The following is an 18,567-nucleotide window of genomic DNA, read 5'->3' as shown; positions in this document are numbered from 1 at the left end:
ATTTCGTTATATTACATAGAATTGTCATAATATTATATCACGAGTAATATAGTTACATTTTGGTTGTGGACTTATTCTTACAATATAATTTAATCTCGGCCGCTGTTCCGCGACGTACAATTTCAACCGCACATCGCTCGCGTACCTTCCCATAATAATTTAATTTAGAAGATATTTTTTCAAGATACGGTCAGTGCTAATTACAATATAATACATTTTTTTCATAAATTTAAATACAGGAATACTTTACTTTGGTGTTTGTAATAGATTATTCGAAATCGATACCGCACATCGGAGCAGAGCGACGACGCGCTTGGTTAAGTACAAACATATTTTTCAGGAATAACAAATTTATTACGATCTTAGAAAAATCAGGAAAAGCACTCGAAGTCGCGAAAAAATATTGGAACCAATTCGTACGGCAAGAAAATTCGACGAACGCAGGTAATTAGAACGGATTCAAAACCGGTGCAAATTGATTTCCAATATTCGTCCAGATTTTCACAACGGCAAAATATCCTATGGCACTCGGCACGTTGCTTCAAGCATGCCTGACGATCGGCCAAAATCTCAACAGCCCAACCATAATCAAGCCACATCAAAATTCGACCCGACGGATAGCAAAGAAAATTTATCGTATCGTAACAGGAATGTTAGTCCTTATCCAGGGAATATTGCGTAACGAAATATCGCGCAAATTCTTCCTGCAACAAGGGAATTCGAACCGATTCTCTCGCAGCCCGCCCCCGTTTGAGGTGACAAAACTCGCTCATTTTATCACGTGACGTTGATTTCCTCCTCGTCCTCGTTGTCCGTCTGCTCGTCCGGCCTTTGCGGACTGGTCAGAGGACTCGCATCGCTCAGATCAAGTCTCGGTCTGTCTCCGTCAGCGTCGCTCAAGTCCGGATTGGGATTGTTCTTGTTCGGCAAAGTCTGCTCTCGCGAACCTCCGGCGGCCAGCAGCTCTCGTTCCTTGCTGTTCCTCCACTTCATGCGCCGATTTTGGAACCATATTTTCACCTGAAACAAACGTGGCGTCGTTCAGAAGTACTTAGATTTTTCGAGTTTTCTCAGAGATTGAGAGTGACTCGATTAAAGGACTTCGACATGTTTGCCGAATCGAGAGTAAAGGATGCTGTAGTAAAAGTCAACCGTATTTTGAGCTGAGGGTCCGCATTAGAAATTTTATCCTATCATCAAAGAACTATTGTAACAATAATCGCGCATAGAGCGCAATAAGAATATAAGGTCAAAAATAAACCTGGAAAATAACTAACAGGAAAACCACAATATCGGTCAGAACAACCAGCCAATTGTGACACAAAAGTTTCTTGTTAAAAGTCAAACTTATTTTGGGTCATTAGCGGCTGGTTAGTATTACCGATCTTATCGATTTCTGTTTTTTTCCTCCCTTCCCGGTATATTTTTAAGGTTTAGTGTAACTATTCCCATGCTAAATGAGCGATGAATTATTTTCTCAATTCTTTTGTCGATAGAATAAAAGGCCCGAGGATGTGAAATCGAAGAGTAAATTAGACTCCAGCTGATCTATAAGTCTCAACTTCGGTACCAAAAATTCAGATGGGTATAAAAAAAAAATGGACCGAAGTTAAGTCTTAAGTGCGATTCGAGTCGGTCTCAATCCCCCCCCCCCCGACGAATGATCGGGATTTCCGTGGGCGATGAAATCTCTTGCGGGACGGAGTGGATGCTAAACGGAGTTAAACGGTCCCCGGAGACGTGATTTGAGTAAGCGTATGTTTCCCCGCACAGGCTACCCTCGTATCCAATTAGATGTCTATTCCACCCTCCTGCCTCATTTTTCCTTCTCTCTCACTCTCCCTCTCTAATCGCTGGGTGGGCACGCACGCCTCGACCGAGCTGCACCCTTATTTCAAACGCTAAAGACCATGCACGCGTGTACACGCGTTACGAGAAGCTCGGTGAACGGGCAAACGTCAGATGCACGCAACGTGTAGGCCACCCTCTTCTCTCTATGGATATGTAGCTTTACCTGAACGCGAAAAAGCGTTCCCGCATGCGGTACGAACGCGCAGAGTAACTTCGGACCGGTTATAGATGAACGGACCATAATCGTTCGAAACGAAAGATAGGAGAAGAGAAAGTACGGTTTGAACAATCAGGGGTGTTGTTTGCGCCAGGGATTGGGAAGACGATTGAAACAACATCCGTATCGTATGGGATAGAAATGCAGAATCTGAGAGAATTCGAATAACGCAAGCTAAGATAACGTCTATTTGACAAACAATTGTACAATCGGAATGTTCGAAACGATTAAATTCTGGTCGTATTTTATCCAACTCTAACGTTTATGTGGGCTCATTTTGGAACTCTGGAGTTGAACTGGTAAAAATAAAATTGAGGAATAGTTGTCTTCAAAGTGGAAGAAAATAGATATGTCTAAGTATCGCACAACAGATATTCGTGAATAATTAAATTTCCACGTTTAACCTTGACTGTAAAGGAAAATTACTGGGAATTTCATCAGCGTGCGAAATGATCTGAAAATCATTTGAATTTAATAAAAACCACCAAAGTTTAATAATTTTGAACATTTTATTAATATAACCTTGTATGAAATTGTCATTATCTTAGGATTAGCTTGTGTCATTCGCTTCTTTTGCACAGTTACAGAAATATTCTTTAATTCGTGTTCAGCATCACTGGTGCAAATAACACCGCTGGAGATGTTTTAATTAATTTCTCGACTTTTCCAAACTTTTCATTCAGCCTGGCTTTGGCTCGTTCATCCTTAAGCCAGCGCCCTTCCAATAAATTTCCCCATCACCGTCTCGCTCGCAAATCGCTTCACCTAAACCGTTTTCCAAATTTTCATCCCTGCCGACGGATCGCAGGGCGTTTGTCCGTACGCGTATGTATCTCCAGGCTGCACGTATATGCGTGCGGTTGACATCGCCCGGTCTGTATTTAGCACGTGTAATACCTACGGCACCGCATCCTGCAGGACCCTCTCTTTACGCCGGGTTCACACCGCACGACGCCTCAGGTAATTGGTTGTTCACACCAGACACGACCTGCGGTCTCGGACGACACGTGCATAGCCCTCGGCCTACGGTCCTTTCGGTCAAACATGGAATTTTTTAAAACTTACCAAGTCTTTAGGAGACTTTCGTTACGTTGTAGTTAAATCGCATCGTGTGTAGAACGGCGCTTTAACACCGTTAGTTTTACACAAAACCATCCGCGTTTTAAGATTTCGGTTCTGTTTCATGTCAGAGTTAATTTTACTTCTCAAAAACATGAAAGATTTTACGCACGTAGAAAATAATTTTGTCCTTTAGAATCAACGATAATTACGCCAGTTTTGAACTAAGTAAACTTTGCCTGTTTCGGTATACTTCACACTCTTAGAAATGCGGTGTTAAATGTAACACCGGATATATTCTATAGAAGTTAACACCATTCTTGTGTTGATTTTAAGACCACTCGGTGTCAAGAATCGAACGATTTACACCGATGATGTTTAATTTTACACCAATCGGTGTGGACTTTTGTTGACACCGTGAATTTTTAGACAGTGTATATTTGAACTCCACGTTTATTTAGATAGTGAAAGTCGGATAAAGCGTCGATATTTGATGAATGTTAATTCGTCTATAGTATTACGAAAATTGAATGATTTTTTATCAAAAATTTCTTACGAAAACCAGCGCTGATTAGCTGTAACGAAATATACAATATTTGTAAGCTTTATTAGGTTACTAGCGATCTATTTGTAGAATTAAGTAATCCATCTGAACCGCGGACATCTATTTTTTTTTTTTATTATTTTTTAATTCACCATATCGGGGAAAAATTTTTGCTTTCCCAATTTCCAGAGAAACAAGAGGATCCGTTTCTGATTTAAACAACGTATGTAACCAAAGTGAGAAAAATAAAATGCTATTCTAAATCGCCTCAAGGCGTACCTATCATGGCGGCTGGAAGTGGAATATTTCTCCAAGATAAAAATAAATGTTTCCGGGCGATTCCTGCGGCGGCCGTTTATCCGCGTGATAAAAATCGACGTATATACATACGTACATATATAAATGTGACAGAATTCCGTACGAGATCGCGATAAGTGGTGTATATATGCGGTGTTCCGTGTGAACGGGACCTTATTCCCAGTTCCTTCGGTTCTTTTTGTGTCTGCTGCGACGGCAGTGATTGATTGTCCCGTCAGCAGCAGGCAGGGAGCCGCAGGAGGAAGGCGGCAGAATGCCGGGAGTAAGGGAGGCGAGCCGAGTCGAGCCGAGTGGCAAAAGTAACAAAACCACCCCGCGGGACCCGCGGGACCCGCGACCCGAATCAACCTCCTCGGTCAGGTTGAATCGGAATTGTTGCTGCGCCCGTCCGCCGCAGCATCTGCCTGATCCGTCTTCCCCGCTGTATAAGTGCCTGCACGCCCCGCCGCCGCAAATTCACCGACGTCCGAACTTCCGCGTAATTGCCCAAATTTCGAACCTTGCTCTACGCAGCCTCTACGATAGCCGCGAATTAGTCCAAGAAACCCGGAGGTTCGTTTCTGTGCTAATTATTAACCACCCTGATACGTGAAAACGATATTTCTCTATCCATCCAAACGTCCCAGTTATCTAGCACTTTCACAGATAATTTTTTGGCTATCGAATGTCAAATTCAGGTACTGACAATGTTCATTCATTTTATAGAACCTTCCGATTTTTTAGTATCAATTGAAAAAATATCACTCGCCCTGTATCAGCGCAATAAGCATTAAATTTCAACAATTTGGTAAAGCGAATTTTTTGTACACTCGACTCTCGGATTACACATTTTCTTTTTTTCTTTCTAGTTTCGGAAGAAAATTTCAAGGTAGAACGAGTGTTCTGCAAAACTTACTAAATTCTATAATCAAAAATAGTCCAGGCAATCGTTCATTGTGCAGGAAAAGAAAAAAACACAGATTGTTCCGACAGAAGCAAAGGGATTCCTTGCTATTTCGAAAATGGACCCACAATTTTTTTTCTACACATTAAACAGCCAAGTAAGTGATTGCGAATAATTTTTATTATATTTATTATATGACGACGTCTTTAAATAAGCAATCTTACGCAACTCGGATTTAAGCATCACGTAAAAACAACCTTCGAACTCTAAGGCGGTATTTGATCCGTTGTACATGTTTTTCGTCATTTTTTACCCCCCCAAAGCAAAGTAGTCAAGTCGAAGAAGCGCCGGGCCTGAAGGGCAGTAGTCAACACCCGGACTTGTCAGCCGGGGCAGCAGCCTGCGCTGAAAGGAGGAGGAAAAGGAGGACTAGGAGGCGGAGGGTGGCAAGCAGATAAACGACAAACAGCAATAAAGCCCGAGGATTAGATGTTCGGGTATACGGCCCTCGTCGCAATTTATGGAATAAGGGTAACCTGCTTAATCCGATCCGGGGTCCGCAGCGTTCCTTGATTAACGTCGAGTGTCAGAGCCTGTCAGAATCTGTATCAAAGCTGGGCCCGGCGAGTGATTGTCGCTAAGAGGGAAAGCCGCCTTCTGCACTTGCTTTGTGCTTACGTGGCAGCGATATTATTAATTTGCATTCGTGAAAGATCGGTCGAACCGATATAACGGATAATATTGTGATTATAAAATACCGATGAATTTAAAGTAGAAAACCTTGTTTCTCGAGAAGGTAAACGCAACGAAGAGTAATATGAAAATATTGTTTATCATGGTTTTTGTATTTGTGAAAATGTCGAAAACTATCGGTCTGTAAAACCAGTTGAAACAAAAAGTGCACGATTCGTGCACAACATATACATTTATACAATCAGTGTTTTCACTGCGTCGAAAAATACATGCTTTTATATACTAACACCAGAAGTTGTAAGCTACAAAAAATTTCTCAGTGAAACGATGTGGCTTGAAAAATCATCGCAAAAAACACAATAGAAGAATGCAAAAACATTCTTCTACCATATACGAGTATTACGCGTACTAAAGTAGCAGCTATCACGTTTCGGTAAGTAGGAATAAAGTTTTCGTGATCGAAAAGCAGCAGCGTGGTCCGCGAATTACACTCGTCGTGACTTCGGCGATAAAAGAAAGGATTTTGGAAAAACGCGGAAGTAACGCGGGCGGTTGTCAGCCCTAAATACCGAGCCATATATACCTCCGATATGAGAATGGAAGGTATGGGGAAGGTATTAGGTACAGTAATAATCATAATAACACCTGGAATGCCTTATAGAGTGAGTGAGCGGGTAATCGTTAAACGATTGGCCCTCGGTCCTCAGCCCTCGCCCCGCGATATTCCAGCTCTCGCAGGCTCCGTTTAACCCCCCCTGCAGGCTCCCTTTCTCTCCCTCTCTCTCTTTCTCCCTCCGCGTCGGCGGTGGCGCCATCTGGCGCAGTTTAATAAAAGACGATCGATTATGACGTCGGCCTCAGAACTACCCCCTCGGCGGAAGTTGCCGGAGGTGGAGAAGCCGCGGGTTAGAAATGGTGGGCCCAAGGGCGGTGGTGAGAGGGAGGGAGGAGAGGGAGGGAGGGAGGGATCGAACGTAAAAACCCCGGCATCCCGACGCGTGCGTGTGATGGGGAGTGGCGGGGGTGTTTGATGTATGGAAGGAATTCGGAATTCACATGTTAATACGGGAAAAGGGCCCTCTCCATATTTATTATTATACCCACGCGGACCCGTCCACGTGCCTGTGCACGATACGCGTTGGTGTGCGTGCATGCGAATGGCGTTCCCGTGCGTTCTTGCAAACACGGAAAAACGCACACTTCCGTCGGCGTCCGTCCGCGGGGCGGATATAATATACCTTATACGTCGACGGTGAAACGGATGAAAGAGCGGAATAAGGTATCGACATTTTCATGCCGAAAAACCAACTCGGGATACGGACGCGGTGCCGACTGATAAATCCCGTTACAACTCGCGAAAAGTACGCCTCGCGATTATTATCCCGACGCGACGCGATTCCCTTTTCATCTGCTCTCTGACTCTGCCTCTCTCGTTTCACGTTTCCCGATAATTTTTACGTGGTATAAATAATTGACTCTCGACACGGGTTTTTTTCACCTGTCAAAGGTCGAGTGCGATACGATCCTTTTCACGTTTCGTGGAGAGAAAGTTGACGTGATTTTCCATGAGAAATTTACACTCTGAGGCGTTCGAGTGTTTAGTCACTTATCAACAACAATTTTATATTAACCAGGCTCCGCTTTCGCGGGGTCAGAAATTCCTGGCTGTGCAACATGTTTCAATAATATTCTTTCGCGAAGTTGACCCGATAATATGTGGACCGATGGGTAAAGGTGGCCTAATGGTCCCGGTGGTAACATCTGTCCGGGTGGCAGCGGTGGGACGATATAGTATAAAAGATTAATACGTCTTGTAGGGAATTATTAAAGTTCATCCATAAAGGAGGAAACCTATATACGTATAAGGTGGTGTACGATACGGGTGTATGTATGTAAGGAGGTATTGTATATTCATGGTTTCTTAGCCGACGCCTCCGAGACCTCGCCGTCTCAAAGTTAAATCCATAATGCATGAACGGCCGAGGCTTAACTTGGAAGATATTGCACGCCGTTAAATTCATGTTATTCCCAGCGAGAGGCATCCTTTGCTTTTAATGCCAGCCGAAGGGATAGCGATCGACATCCTGGCCTTTGAAATTTCCTAGTCATTGCTTCCCGGTGCAGGACGACGCCATTTTGTACACGTTTCCCCATCTCTTTCGCGAAAATCCGTTGCCGTAATCATCCTGGAGGTACGCGATGAACGAGATTCTTATTTTCCCGCAAATGATGCGCGCGGGAAAGGAATAACCGTAACAATAATCGAGCAGCATGCGAAAGACAAGCTCCCAAGGGTGAACGGAAGTCGCGCCGACTAATGGGAACAAATTGAGTTGACTGATGGAATCCGGGAAACTCGATATCTCTCTGAAAGCCAACTTAATGGGCGATCCGTCAGATTCCAGATCCTGGGAACTCGCGATCCGTGTTTGGATACAAACAGATTCGATGCTCACCCCCTTCGATGGGCTTCGGACCCTTGTCGAGAGATCGTTGTTGTCAAGTGCAACGTGATACCGCGTTCGCAATGCCCAAAGCGAACAAGGAACGACGGTGGATGGAAAAACCGAGGGAAATACGAGTATGGAGAAATTTGATGTATCATCCGAGCTGATCTCGATCGCAAAGACGAGCGAAGCGGGGATATCTGAGCAAATGAGAGACGCTTGGGAAGATTTAAATGGCGGAACTTTCTATTAACCTTGTACTTTTGTCCCTTAAGTGGGTTGTCAGCGACACACCGCGGATCTATTATTATACCTCACGACCCCTTTCCTAATCCGTGGGATCTCTGCTGAAGTATCCTGCGACGTTCCAAGTCAAGAATGAAAAGACAGAAGACGAATGAGAAGCAGAAAAAAAAAAAAAATTGAAAGAAGGGAGAAAAAAAATAAGGACTAGTAACGGTGGCTCTCGTGATAACGAAACGAAAAGATTAAGCGTAGATAATCCTTGCGAGAAGGAAAAATTAGACTCGAGCTCGAAAAGGACGACGGCTGGAACAAAACGAAGCATATTTGGGGAAAATGTTCGAGATAAAAATTAAAGAAAAAAAAAAAAAAAAACACATTAACTCAGTCAACTTTTCTTCTGAAAAATTAATTAAGGCAATAACGCTACCAAGGGCGAGCGACGCCTGGTGCAGAAGGACTGACCCCGCAGCGTAACTCTTATACAGTCTTGTCAGGGGCTTGTGAAAGGTTCAATTTCGGATCCGTATTACGGAAGAAAGGCAGGCCCACTTGAGACGCCTTCCGGGGCTAGTTTGTCCGGGCGCTGGAGGTTCGGATTAAAAAATTAAGACACCGGCGTGATTTTGACAACCTGCCATTTCCCCGTGAAGATTCACCGAGGCGAAGGGTGGCTGCGGGCGGCTGTCGACTCGGATTATTAAAAAGATAACGAGCCCCGAGGCTTTATAATTTTTCATTCGGTTTCTAGAGGCCTCGAGAGTCTTCAATTAAATTCGGCGATTCACCTTAGACACCCGCCTCGTTTTCAACCGATATCTCGAGGATCGCACAACGCGACTCGATTAACTCTGCAATTGAATCAACGCCGCTTATGGTGGTGAGCAAAAAAATAAAAATAAAAATATATTCCATACCGAGAACTTTGCAAATCATGGAAATAAAAAATACCGCCCGTCGTCTGGAATCGAACGGTGAGTGAGGCCTGCCACTTTTTGCACTCTACAAAATACCCCTATAGATGCGCTATATATGTATGTATACGTACATACATGTATATTGCGTGAGGTGTAGGGAAGTTGGTATATCTTAATAATAAATCCCCGTTCCCGGTTTACGAGGGCAAAGCAGAAAGTGATGCGGCAAGATGATACGAGAGAAGGTGTACCCGAGTAATAAGGATGGGGCCACCCACCGTCACTAATTACTTTACTTACCCCTCTTCTCACCCCACGCCGCATCTCTCGATGGAAACCCCTTTCTACCCATAAACCTTAAAGTCGAGGCGAGCGCCACCTTGCATCGCCCGCAGGGCAGAAACTACTGAGATATTCATTATTATTATAATTATAATAATTATTGTTGTTGTCGTATTATCAGGATTACGTTTATCATTTCTATTGTCCGTTATTCGTCGCGGGTGATAAATTAAATCGAGTGTTTTCGAATATTCATAGATCGGAAAATTGATAACTGTATACCTGTAAACCGCTTTCGGCTTTCCTCGTATAGATACATTTACCTCGCGAACGATCGTCGATGATTTTCAATTATGTGAAAAAGATTGACGGCTGCACGGAGAGTGGATCCCCTTCCCGAATCCCTATGACTGTTGAGAGAGCAGAGTTACAGGCATACGTGTATGTGGCAAGCAAGAGAGCGACGGTATCAATTTTGTCAAGGCGTATGGCGACGCGGAGGGGTTCGTAAAACGGGAAAGACGCTCGCAGCCATCGGAATAAGCTTGTATTTCTCGTAAAAGCCGTCGCGCTATGCCCGTAGAGTACACCGCGACCAATGGCGGCCAAGGCATGGCGCTCGAGGTGTGAATTATACATGAGAATCTATCGCTGTCCCTCTCGAGCACCGGATCTCTCTCGTTCGCACCCTCCCGTTCCTCGTTCGCCCGATATCACAAAGCTACGAAACTACTCGAGCTCCGAGCTGAGACGTTTGATCAGTTGATTCTCGCCACAGAGAATAAGCCAGTTTTTTTAACCGAATTTTTGAACTTTTTAACCAGTCATTCCGTCCTAGAGGACTTTTCATAAATTTAGCAAAATTTTTATTAACAATTATTTCCGAAATTATCAAATTACGAACGCTTCCCGAATGCCAAATGTCGTTCCTTTTCGATGAGCCTCAGCCCCTTGTTTTCTGAGGAAAAAAAAATTTAGTGTGCTCAACAATACGCGACGTCAAGTTTATGCTTAAGTTGCTAAACGATAGTACAATTTTTTCAAACTTTTAGAAAACCGTATTCCGAGAACGACAATTTGTATTTTTCACGCTACTAAATTTTCACACCAAATGCGTATATAGGAAACTTTGAACTAGCACGTTTAGTTAAGTAGCGATACAGTGCCAAGCACTTTTGTTTTCTTTTCTTTATTTCGACGAAAACGTGACACCGACACTTACAAGTTTAAAACTGAAATTGTCAAGGATTCTCTGAAGTTGATTGGAATACACGGATTTGAAAATTTGTAAACCGTAAAAAAAAATGTGGCACTTAGAAATGGGTGAGTACTTAGACTGAAAGATAGTTTCCAAACAATTAACGATTTTCAATACCAATTTACCCGTCAATCGGCGCTATGCTTCAGATTCGGGTCTCAGTTGGACCGGGTGGTGAAATTCAGGGCCAGGATTCCAGGGTGCATACAATGTAATTCTGGAAACTAAACCGATGAAATCAAATGAAAGTAAATCAGTGAGCATTGCCGGTATCGCGAGTTTCATTAGAGTTCCGTAGTCAAAAGAGGGCAGCGTTGGCGGTGCAGGTAGGTAGGTACTAGTCGGAATGGTGGAACTATAAATGAACTAAAGCGTACCCCGATTAACTCCAACTGGTGTTATGTGCCTCTAGGTATGTGAAGCCGCCTAGTACAGCAGCGACGGAGTTGATACATAGAAGCGTACGCTGGAACCTGACGGGGAGGTCGGTCTACCTACGTCAATGAACGATACTGGCTCGTGTGGGGCTTTCCTGACAGAGAGACCGGAGCCGAGAGCATTAGTCTCCATCAATCCGGTGAATGGAGTTGAGTGGAGTTTACCGGGGTGAACTAGCGCTTCGTTAACCGGACAATTAGTGCCCTAATAAGGTCATTAAGCGTCGCAGGTATATGCCAAAGTGCTCCGTTACACGTTCCAACTAATCGAGGAGCCCGGTGATACCCATACTCCAGATTACTCCTGCTGCGGACGATTATCCGCCGGGATTACTCACCTGCGAATCCTTCAGGCCAAGCTTCTCCGCCAGTTTCTTGCGGTCCGGTTTGCTGATGTACTTCTGAAGCTGGAACCTCTTCTCCAGGCCCCGTCGCTGCAGGTCCGAAAAGACCGCTCTTCGCATCATTCCTCGACGAGGCTTTCCTCGCGCGCTACTTGCCCACGGAAAACCTCCCGCTAGGCCCCCAAGACCCATGCTGGCCAGACCCCCAAGGCTGCCTTGCATTGCGCCTGGAAAAGCTCCACCTCCACCCGGGGCCCCAGGGTGATGCCCTCCCGCTCCTGGGGTCGCTACTGAAACAGCCAAAGTCATCGAACGATTAGAAAAACTCGCAGTGACTGGCATGTATGTGCGTCAGACACAAGTGTGCAAGTACAAGCTACGCGACTAACAAGCCCATGTTGTAGCGGCACCAAATGATAGATATCTGAACGAGCGATGATATCAGCACGCACTTGTTGCATGCGTGAATATCGCATTTCGCAGTGCACGTAGGAACAGCGGTGCACTTCACATGCACTTCATGTCCGACACGCACGACGAGCCGGTGCAACCTATGTCGGTTATAGGTTTCGCGACGCAAAATGCGATAGGTGCGTGTATACACGTCGTGTGAATACACACAGGCACGTTGTAGGCACCGAGAGTTCCCGGTGCTATCCGTTTGCCTGCCATTTCAATTTCAATTGGAAATTTCAAACTCTTTTTATCACATTCAACTGAGCAGCTAATTGGTGCAATTGACTGACCGAGCGTAAGATCTATCGGTTGTACGATTTACCTACGCTCTTTACTCCACTAAAATATATAAACATAATAAAAGTTTTTTTCTTCACCGAAACTAACGAGGTGTATTTCCGTTTGATTCTCAGAGTCACACCACCATAGGTATATCATGAAGTATTGAATAGCGAGGAGTTGTTTTTCTTATGATTGCTAAGTAGATGAAACTTTAATTTATGAGTACATTAGCGAATTAGTGACTTTTATGAATCAATTTCAGCGATGTTCGATTCACTTTAGTTGTAAGTGTTGCCAATGTTCGCCAGTTGATTGGTCCATGTTCTATAAATACGATAAGACCATTTAGAAAATAGATAATAATTCCTATAATTCATCCCTATAGAATTCAAGATTACAAACACGTTCGGTAACGATTTGTCACTAGTCACGATATAACTCGTTTAACTATTTTATCCGCGTCAGAAGTTACAGTAAATGTGGTATACGGTTCAAGTTCTTTTGCGAATATATTATACTAATTGAAGGTGGTTTACGCATCGGTAGGAGCCACGACTACGGAATGAGCTAGAGAACGGTTATGAGCAATTACAGCGTTATCAGATTGGTCTTGACTACTTGCGATTTGTTTCCTCTTACTTTCGAAAAATGGTAAAACTAATCTCGCAGGAACTCCGGGATAAACCAAAAGAAGTACTATACGTGTGATACCGCAAAAAAATATTCAGTAACACGGACCCGTGAAGTCAGTCTGCAACAATAAATAATCATTTCACGGATAAATTCGAGTTGATAAAAGGACTCACCAGTGAGGTAAGGTCCTCTGCAAGCCAGCAGCTGATGGAGGGTGTGATGGGCGTTCGGCGGCAGCTGATGTTGGCCGGGATGATGGCCAGGGTGAGCCGTATGATGGGGATGATAAGCTGCGGGCCTGGCTATCGGCTTGGCGATATTGTAACCCGCGGAATTCTGGAGATTGTGAAGGAAAGCTGGAATGGCTCCAGGCGGCAGGCCTTGGAAGGTATCTGAAATAAGAAATTCAGCGTTCACCAGGGTTTGCATCCCGGCCATTCGAAGGGTCAAAGACCCAGAGTAACGGCATTCGTTCTCTGTGCCCAGGAAATTTTTCGATTTATCCGCTTCTGCAGACGCTGAGACTGACATCCGCTTTGTAAAATGATTTTCGCATCGCGATATCCGACGGCCCTTTGTGCAGGCTGTTGTAAAATGTTATCGAAACGCCCGTTTTATCCACCGCTTGAGTGGAGAACGTGATATTTGCTACGGCGAGACTTGCACCGAGTGCTGCAGAATTATCCGACAGTAAAGGTAACCGGTACTTCGAACCGTGGCGTTAATCAACTGCGGCTTCCAAAAATCCTAACCGATTCCAGCCGCTGTTTCCGTAAAACGCAAGTTCACCTCTGGTGCCCCACTCCACGCATCGCATAATTCAAGCTGACACCCCCGTCTGGGTCGAGACCCTTTTCACAGCTCCAGGCAGCCGCCGACGCTCAAGTGTTCACCTCAACACCTTCCTAAAAGTAAACGCCTGCCTGTGTAATGTTCACGTACTAAATACACAGAACCTGCACGCCGGTTTTCCACATACCTCAACGCAAGTGGAAAACAGATAATTCTTACACGTATATATGGCTAACTATAATTGAATCGATAAAGAACTCGACGATCCAAAAAGTCCGTTGGTTGACTCTCGTTCTGATATCAATAGATAGATCATTGCTAGAAACAACTGTCCAGAATCTCAACTCACTGTTGGAAAGAACATCATAAAATCTCACTTTGGTTATGGAAATACACAACGATTTCGCAGGTTAGAACAAAAAACCATGAGTTGAGGCCTGAGATGAGGATAAGCATCCAGATTGTTCATGATCATGTCGTACTTGACCCCGAGGTTGCCTCAAACATTGTAGAACTTGACGATTGATAGACTGGAATCGGCTATTTTACAGCGTGTACGAGAAACCGAATGTAATAATAGTTTCTGTGGCATAATGATCTATTGTCATCCAGAGAGAGAGAGAGAGAGAGAGAGAATGGATTAGCGTCACTTTGCGCTATCGTTATAGGTTGATTTAATCACCGTCAGGCGTAAGAGCCGCAATCAAAGCCCCGAGTGTGCTTTCCAGAGGGTAATAACTCACCACGAGGTTCGGGTATCATCGTAAAGGAAACAAGACGTCGCTATCAAAATAGTGGGCCTAAATGATCCAATATACGGAAGATTGTTATTTGAAGATTTTAGTATCCGTCCGTTTTATTGCCGGACTTTAGTGCCGGCGTCAACTGTTGCTGAAGAACAAGGTTTCTACGGCTTACGTAGCGTCTCGGTAACGTCGTAATAATATATTATACACCATCTGTAAAGTCGAGATTGATTTACTGCCTGGGCTTCAAAGCGCAGATCGCCGCCTCCGGTGGTTGAACTTTTTCGCGACTGCGGAGTACGGCGAACGATAAACCATAAAGGGTAGGTAGTTGATCTCGCGTTTGGGGTGACAAACTGTCCAAAGTCGAAAAAATACGGTACACACGGAGCCGTGGTACGTGGGTATAAACAGGACGCCAGAGAGCCTTCCTGTGAAATATATATTCGCATGGCTGAGGCTGCCTTAGCCCCCCGTGACAATAACGCGCAGGGGGTTGGCCCAAGGACTATTTTTAATATTTTTTATCTCATCCGCCACGCCCAGTGGTCCGGGGAAAAAGTGACGTGTTTGAAAATAATAAAATAATGGGGCTTAGTCGAGGGTTTGCTTTGCGTCGGGCAGACAATACCCGACAATGGGCTATACACGCTCTGCCATTGTGCCGGAAGACCCCATAAAATACTCATCGCCTTTAATCGTTGTTTTCATTCCCGACCAATGAGAGCGCGGCTTCGGCTAGCTCCGACTAATAGCGGTTTAGGTTCGAGCGGAAACATTGAATAGGAATTATCCTTATAACCCCCTCGGCCAGAGGTTTCGCCCTTACACTGAGATCCACCGTCTGCCGGCTTGTGTTGTTACAGTTGTAGCCTTTTTTGGGCCGGCTTAGCGCTCGTGGTTTTTCTTTCGGATTAGGGCCTGAATGCTTTATTAACTAGATACCGTTGCAGGTTTCATTTTCAATGGAGTACGGGGCACCGTGTCTGTTCGGATCGCCCAACAATCCCTTGGGGTGGTCTTACTCAACGTTCCTAGTAAAATTTTCCTCCTACGGTTCTCTCACCGTGCAAAGAGTCTCTGTGACCTTGGAAAATACCTCTTGCGGTTGGGTAAGTGGGATGGAAGTTGACTGCCAAAAGACCGTTTAAATCCAAGCCACTCCAGAGTTCCAAAGAGAGAGCAAAAAAAAAACAATTGAACTAGAAATGGTCAAGTTCTCCTTTCACGGTACTTTTTCAGTCCCTCTGACGTCCGATCGTAAAAAGAAAACCGAGTAGAAAAAAGCAGCTGGTAACGAGGTGCGCATTCGATACTAGTCGATGAAATGCTATATTAGCGTTTTCCATCATAACAATCCTGGGAGCCCAGGGTAATTTATAACTCGACTATAGAATATATACGTATATATACAAGTATAACGAATCACTTTTTCGTTACAATATTATTTTCGCAACATTTCAACGTGACGTACAAGCGAGCCGGGTTTCGGTGGAAAGGGCAACACATGCACGTGACACCATAGCATCGATGCATTTACCGGCCGACAAATGCATAAAGCCCGTCCATGCAGCGATGGAGTTCAGCTCGTCAACAATCCGCCAATGTTAAATTCAACGCGTGCCTATTTCCACATGCCGATACGGTGGGTACGTGCAAAATATATGCATATACGCGAGAGCACACATTCAAACACCCCGATACAAGACCCACTCCACGTTTGCCAGGACTCGACAATCGGACAATTATTTCCGGCTTAAAATGCCCGGGGGTTTTCATGGAACTTGACATTTTTACATTTTTCTGCGACATTTTTCGACGCTGTAAAATTGTTCGACGATTCGTTAGAAGAAACAAATCACGGATGATCAAGTATTCTTAGAAGGACGTATTTTGTATGTACAAGTCATCGCGAATATGCTACTTGTCCGATATCACGGAGGCCCATTGTAAGGGCTTAATATGGGGGTGACGGTATAAGTGGCGCACCAACTGACGCGAATTCTACCCGAGAGGATGTCCCCCTTTTACCGTACGCACGAGGCGATTCGTCTTGAGGGTGTGCAGATGAGATTTAGGGCTCGGCGACAGAAGTCTGTTCTCGACACTGATTTGTGCCCCAGTCCTCTTTGTGCCGACTCTAAATATAGGTGGACACCGTGCTCCATATCTATCCTTCCAACTTCATCTCACCCCAAACTACATCCATTTACAAGTTGTAACCTTGCAACGGAATAATGAACACAAGCTCATTCCAATCGACAGAGAAGGCGTCATCGATCACAGGCGGTGAGTCATACTGCCAATCCTCGACTTACCAAGTTATACTGAAAAGTCTTGCGAGAGTGCACTTACAAATTTCTTGCTGATTTCAACAACTCCGAAGTATGCTGGTGTACATGGTACAAAATACTGTCGAATTTAGGTAGAGTCGTGAGGGTTCATTTCAAACTGCCATAATTTTAATTCAGGTGGGTTACAATATTTACAAGCCTCAAGATTTAGTCCGGGCAAGCAATGTACTTAACTGACGATTTGTGAAGGTATTTGAGCGTTTGTTTACCAGGATTGGGCCGCCGATCGTGATTGCCGCCGAGGATGGCGTTGACGCTGAATTTCAGCTGAGGTTTCTCCTTCTCCTGAATCCTCCTGCACCCGGTTCCAGTGCACCGATCATCTCCACAGGTGCAAGTTTCTTCGCTGATCCTGTCAATCCTGTCGCCTTCGCGTTCGATGTGCATCCTCATCTCGTCCGAAGTTCTCATGACGTTTCTACCGACATCGAATCCCCTGTCCATTTGTATCGAGAGTCTGTCACGCTCCTGAGATCCGGTTTCAGCGTCGCCCGAGACCCTGTCCTCCTCCATCGAGTGATAGTCCATTGCCGAGTTGGAACGGTTCTCGATCCTCTCGGCGAGTCTTTCCATCACGTTGTTAAGCCTGTCTATACCGCCGTCGGTTCCGTGTTCGTTGTCGGCGTCCATGACCGAGCTGGACCTCCTCTCTTGGTCGAGGTCCTGGGATCTGTCGGTCCGGAGGTCCTTGAGACCTTGAACCCGCTCGTTGGCCGCTCTGTCCATCCTGCATCTGTCGAAGTCCCCGAAGTTCGACCTCTCCGCACTCCGTCCGTGGATCCTCTCGAGGTCCTGCTGCTCCCGCTCGACCCTTATGCTCTCGGACTCCATTCTCTCCCGTTGCCGAGCGACGTAGCTCGCCAGATTCAGGGTCAGACTGGCAAAGTCGCCGCCGGGACCCTTGCTCTGCAGCAAGTTGTCCATGAGGAACGGTGACGTGGTCATGGCGCTCTGTTGCAAGTTCTTCAGCATCGCTGCCGACGAGGGGAACATCACATACAAAAATCTGTCGAAGCTCCTGCGGGACGCGATAATCTCGCGCGGGTTTCACTCACTCCACTCGGTACCGAGGCTCATGTTCGAAATTCGCGGGCTCGTCCCAGCTGCCAATGCCACTTTACAAGGACCCGTAGATCGTTACTCTCATCGCGCACAACTCGTCGATCACGATTCATGCATCCATGGAACACACGCAGAAGGCACCACGTAATGCAACCACTGCACCGGCTCCTCGGCGAAGGGAAGCTGTACCCGCTGATCGTTGTAACAGAAAAGGACCAGAATTACGTGCGGCGATCGTGACTCGACGGCGAAATGCTGACTGACATAAGCATGGGGGTCCCGCAACGTGAGCGGCGAGAAGCCCCGAACGAAGCCCACAAAAGCCAGGATGCAACCCCCTCCGCGCCCCACCCTCAGAACCGTTCGCAGCCTCCCGCCCCAAGGTGAGATAATACAGACTATAAGCCGGCCGATTCGGGGTTTGGCTTGGTTGGTAATGCCGTAATAAAATCATACTCCCATCAAACGGTCCTGCACACCCCCTTAAAGGGAGAGACACGGAAAAAGCCTCGAGATTCGGATTCCTTCACTCACCGATTGGATTTTATTTGACGAAAGCTCTCGTCGCCTGGCCAATCCCGAGCCGGGGATCAACCCTAGGCCACGCCCCCCCTCCAGGGATGCTGCGGTGGGGCGAACGGGCGACGCGCGGCCGAGGAAGGGTGGGGCGAGGGGTGCTCTACACCCTTATCAACTTTATTATCTACCCCTGTCCTCTGTACTGGGGCGTTTTATGCCGCGAGATTTTC

General features: G+C 45.6%; 1 protein-coding gene across 1 annotated transcript; it reads right to left on the bottom strand.

Annotated features, from left to right (window-relative positions):
* Positions 1–42: 42 nt before the first annotated feature.
* LOC107224517 lies at positions 43–18,097 on the bottom strand. Its single transcript, XM_015664591.2, has 4 exons — positions 16,966–18,097; positions 13,038–13,256; positions 11,488–11,783; positions 43–1,020 (listed from the first exon to the last, which is right to left on the bottom strand). Exons 1-4 carry the CDS (start codon positions 17,747–17,749, stop codon positions 778–780), a joined length of 1,542 nt encoding a protein of 513 aa, XP_015520077.1. The 5' UTR covers positions 17,750–18,097; the 3' UTR covers positions 43–777.
* Between the last annotated feature and the right edge of the window lie 470 nt (positions 18,098–18,567).

This window comes from Neodiprion lecontei, chromosome 4 (assembly GCF_021901455.1).
Source record: "Neodiprion lecontei isolate iyNeoLeco1 chromosome 4, iyNeoLeco1.1, whole genome shotgun sequence".
Lineage (NCBI taxonomy): Eukaryota > Metazoa > Arthropoda > Insecta > Hymenoptera > Diprionidae > Neodiprion > Neodiprion lecontei.
Note: the sequence above shows the minus strand (reverse complement) of the source record. Positions and strands in the feature narration are given on the sequence as shown.

Excerpts from the sequence above, each read along its gene's own strand:
- LOC107224517 (XM_015664591.2), bottom strand. The coding sequence starts at position 17,749 with ATGTTCCCCTCGTCGGCAGCGATGCTGAAGAACTTGCAACAGAGCGCC. Across the intron at positions 13,257-16,965 it reads CGATCGGCGGCCCAATCCTG|ATACCTTCCAAGGCCTGCCG; the intron begins GTAAACAAACGC and ends TTCTTATTTCAG. Across the intron at positions 1,021-11,487 it reads TTGGCCTGAAGGATTCGCAG|GTGAAAATATGGTTCCAAAA; the intron begins GTGAGTAATCCC and ends CGTTTGTTTCAG.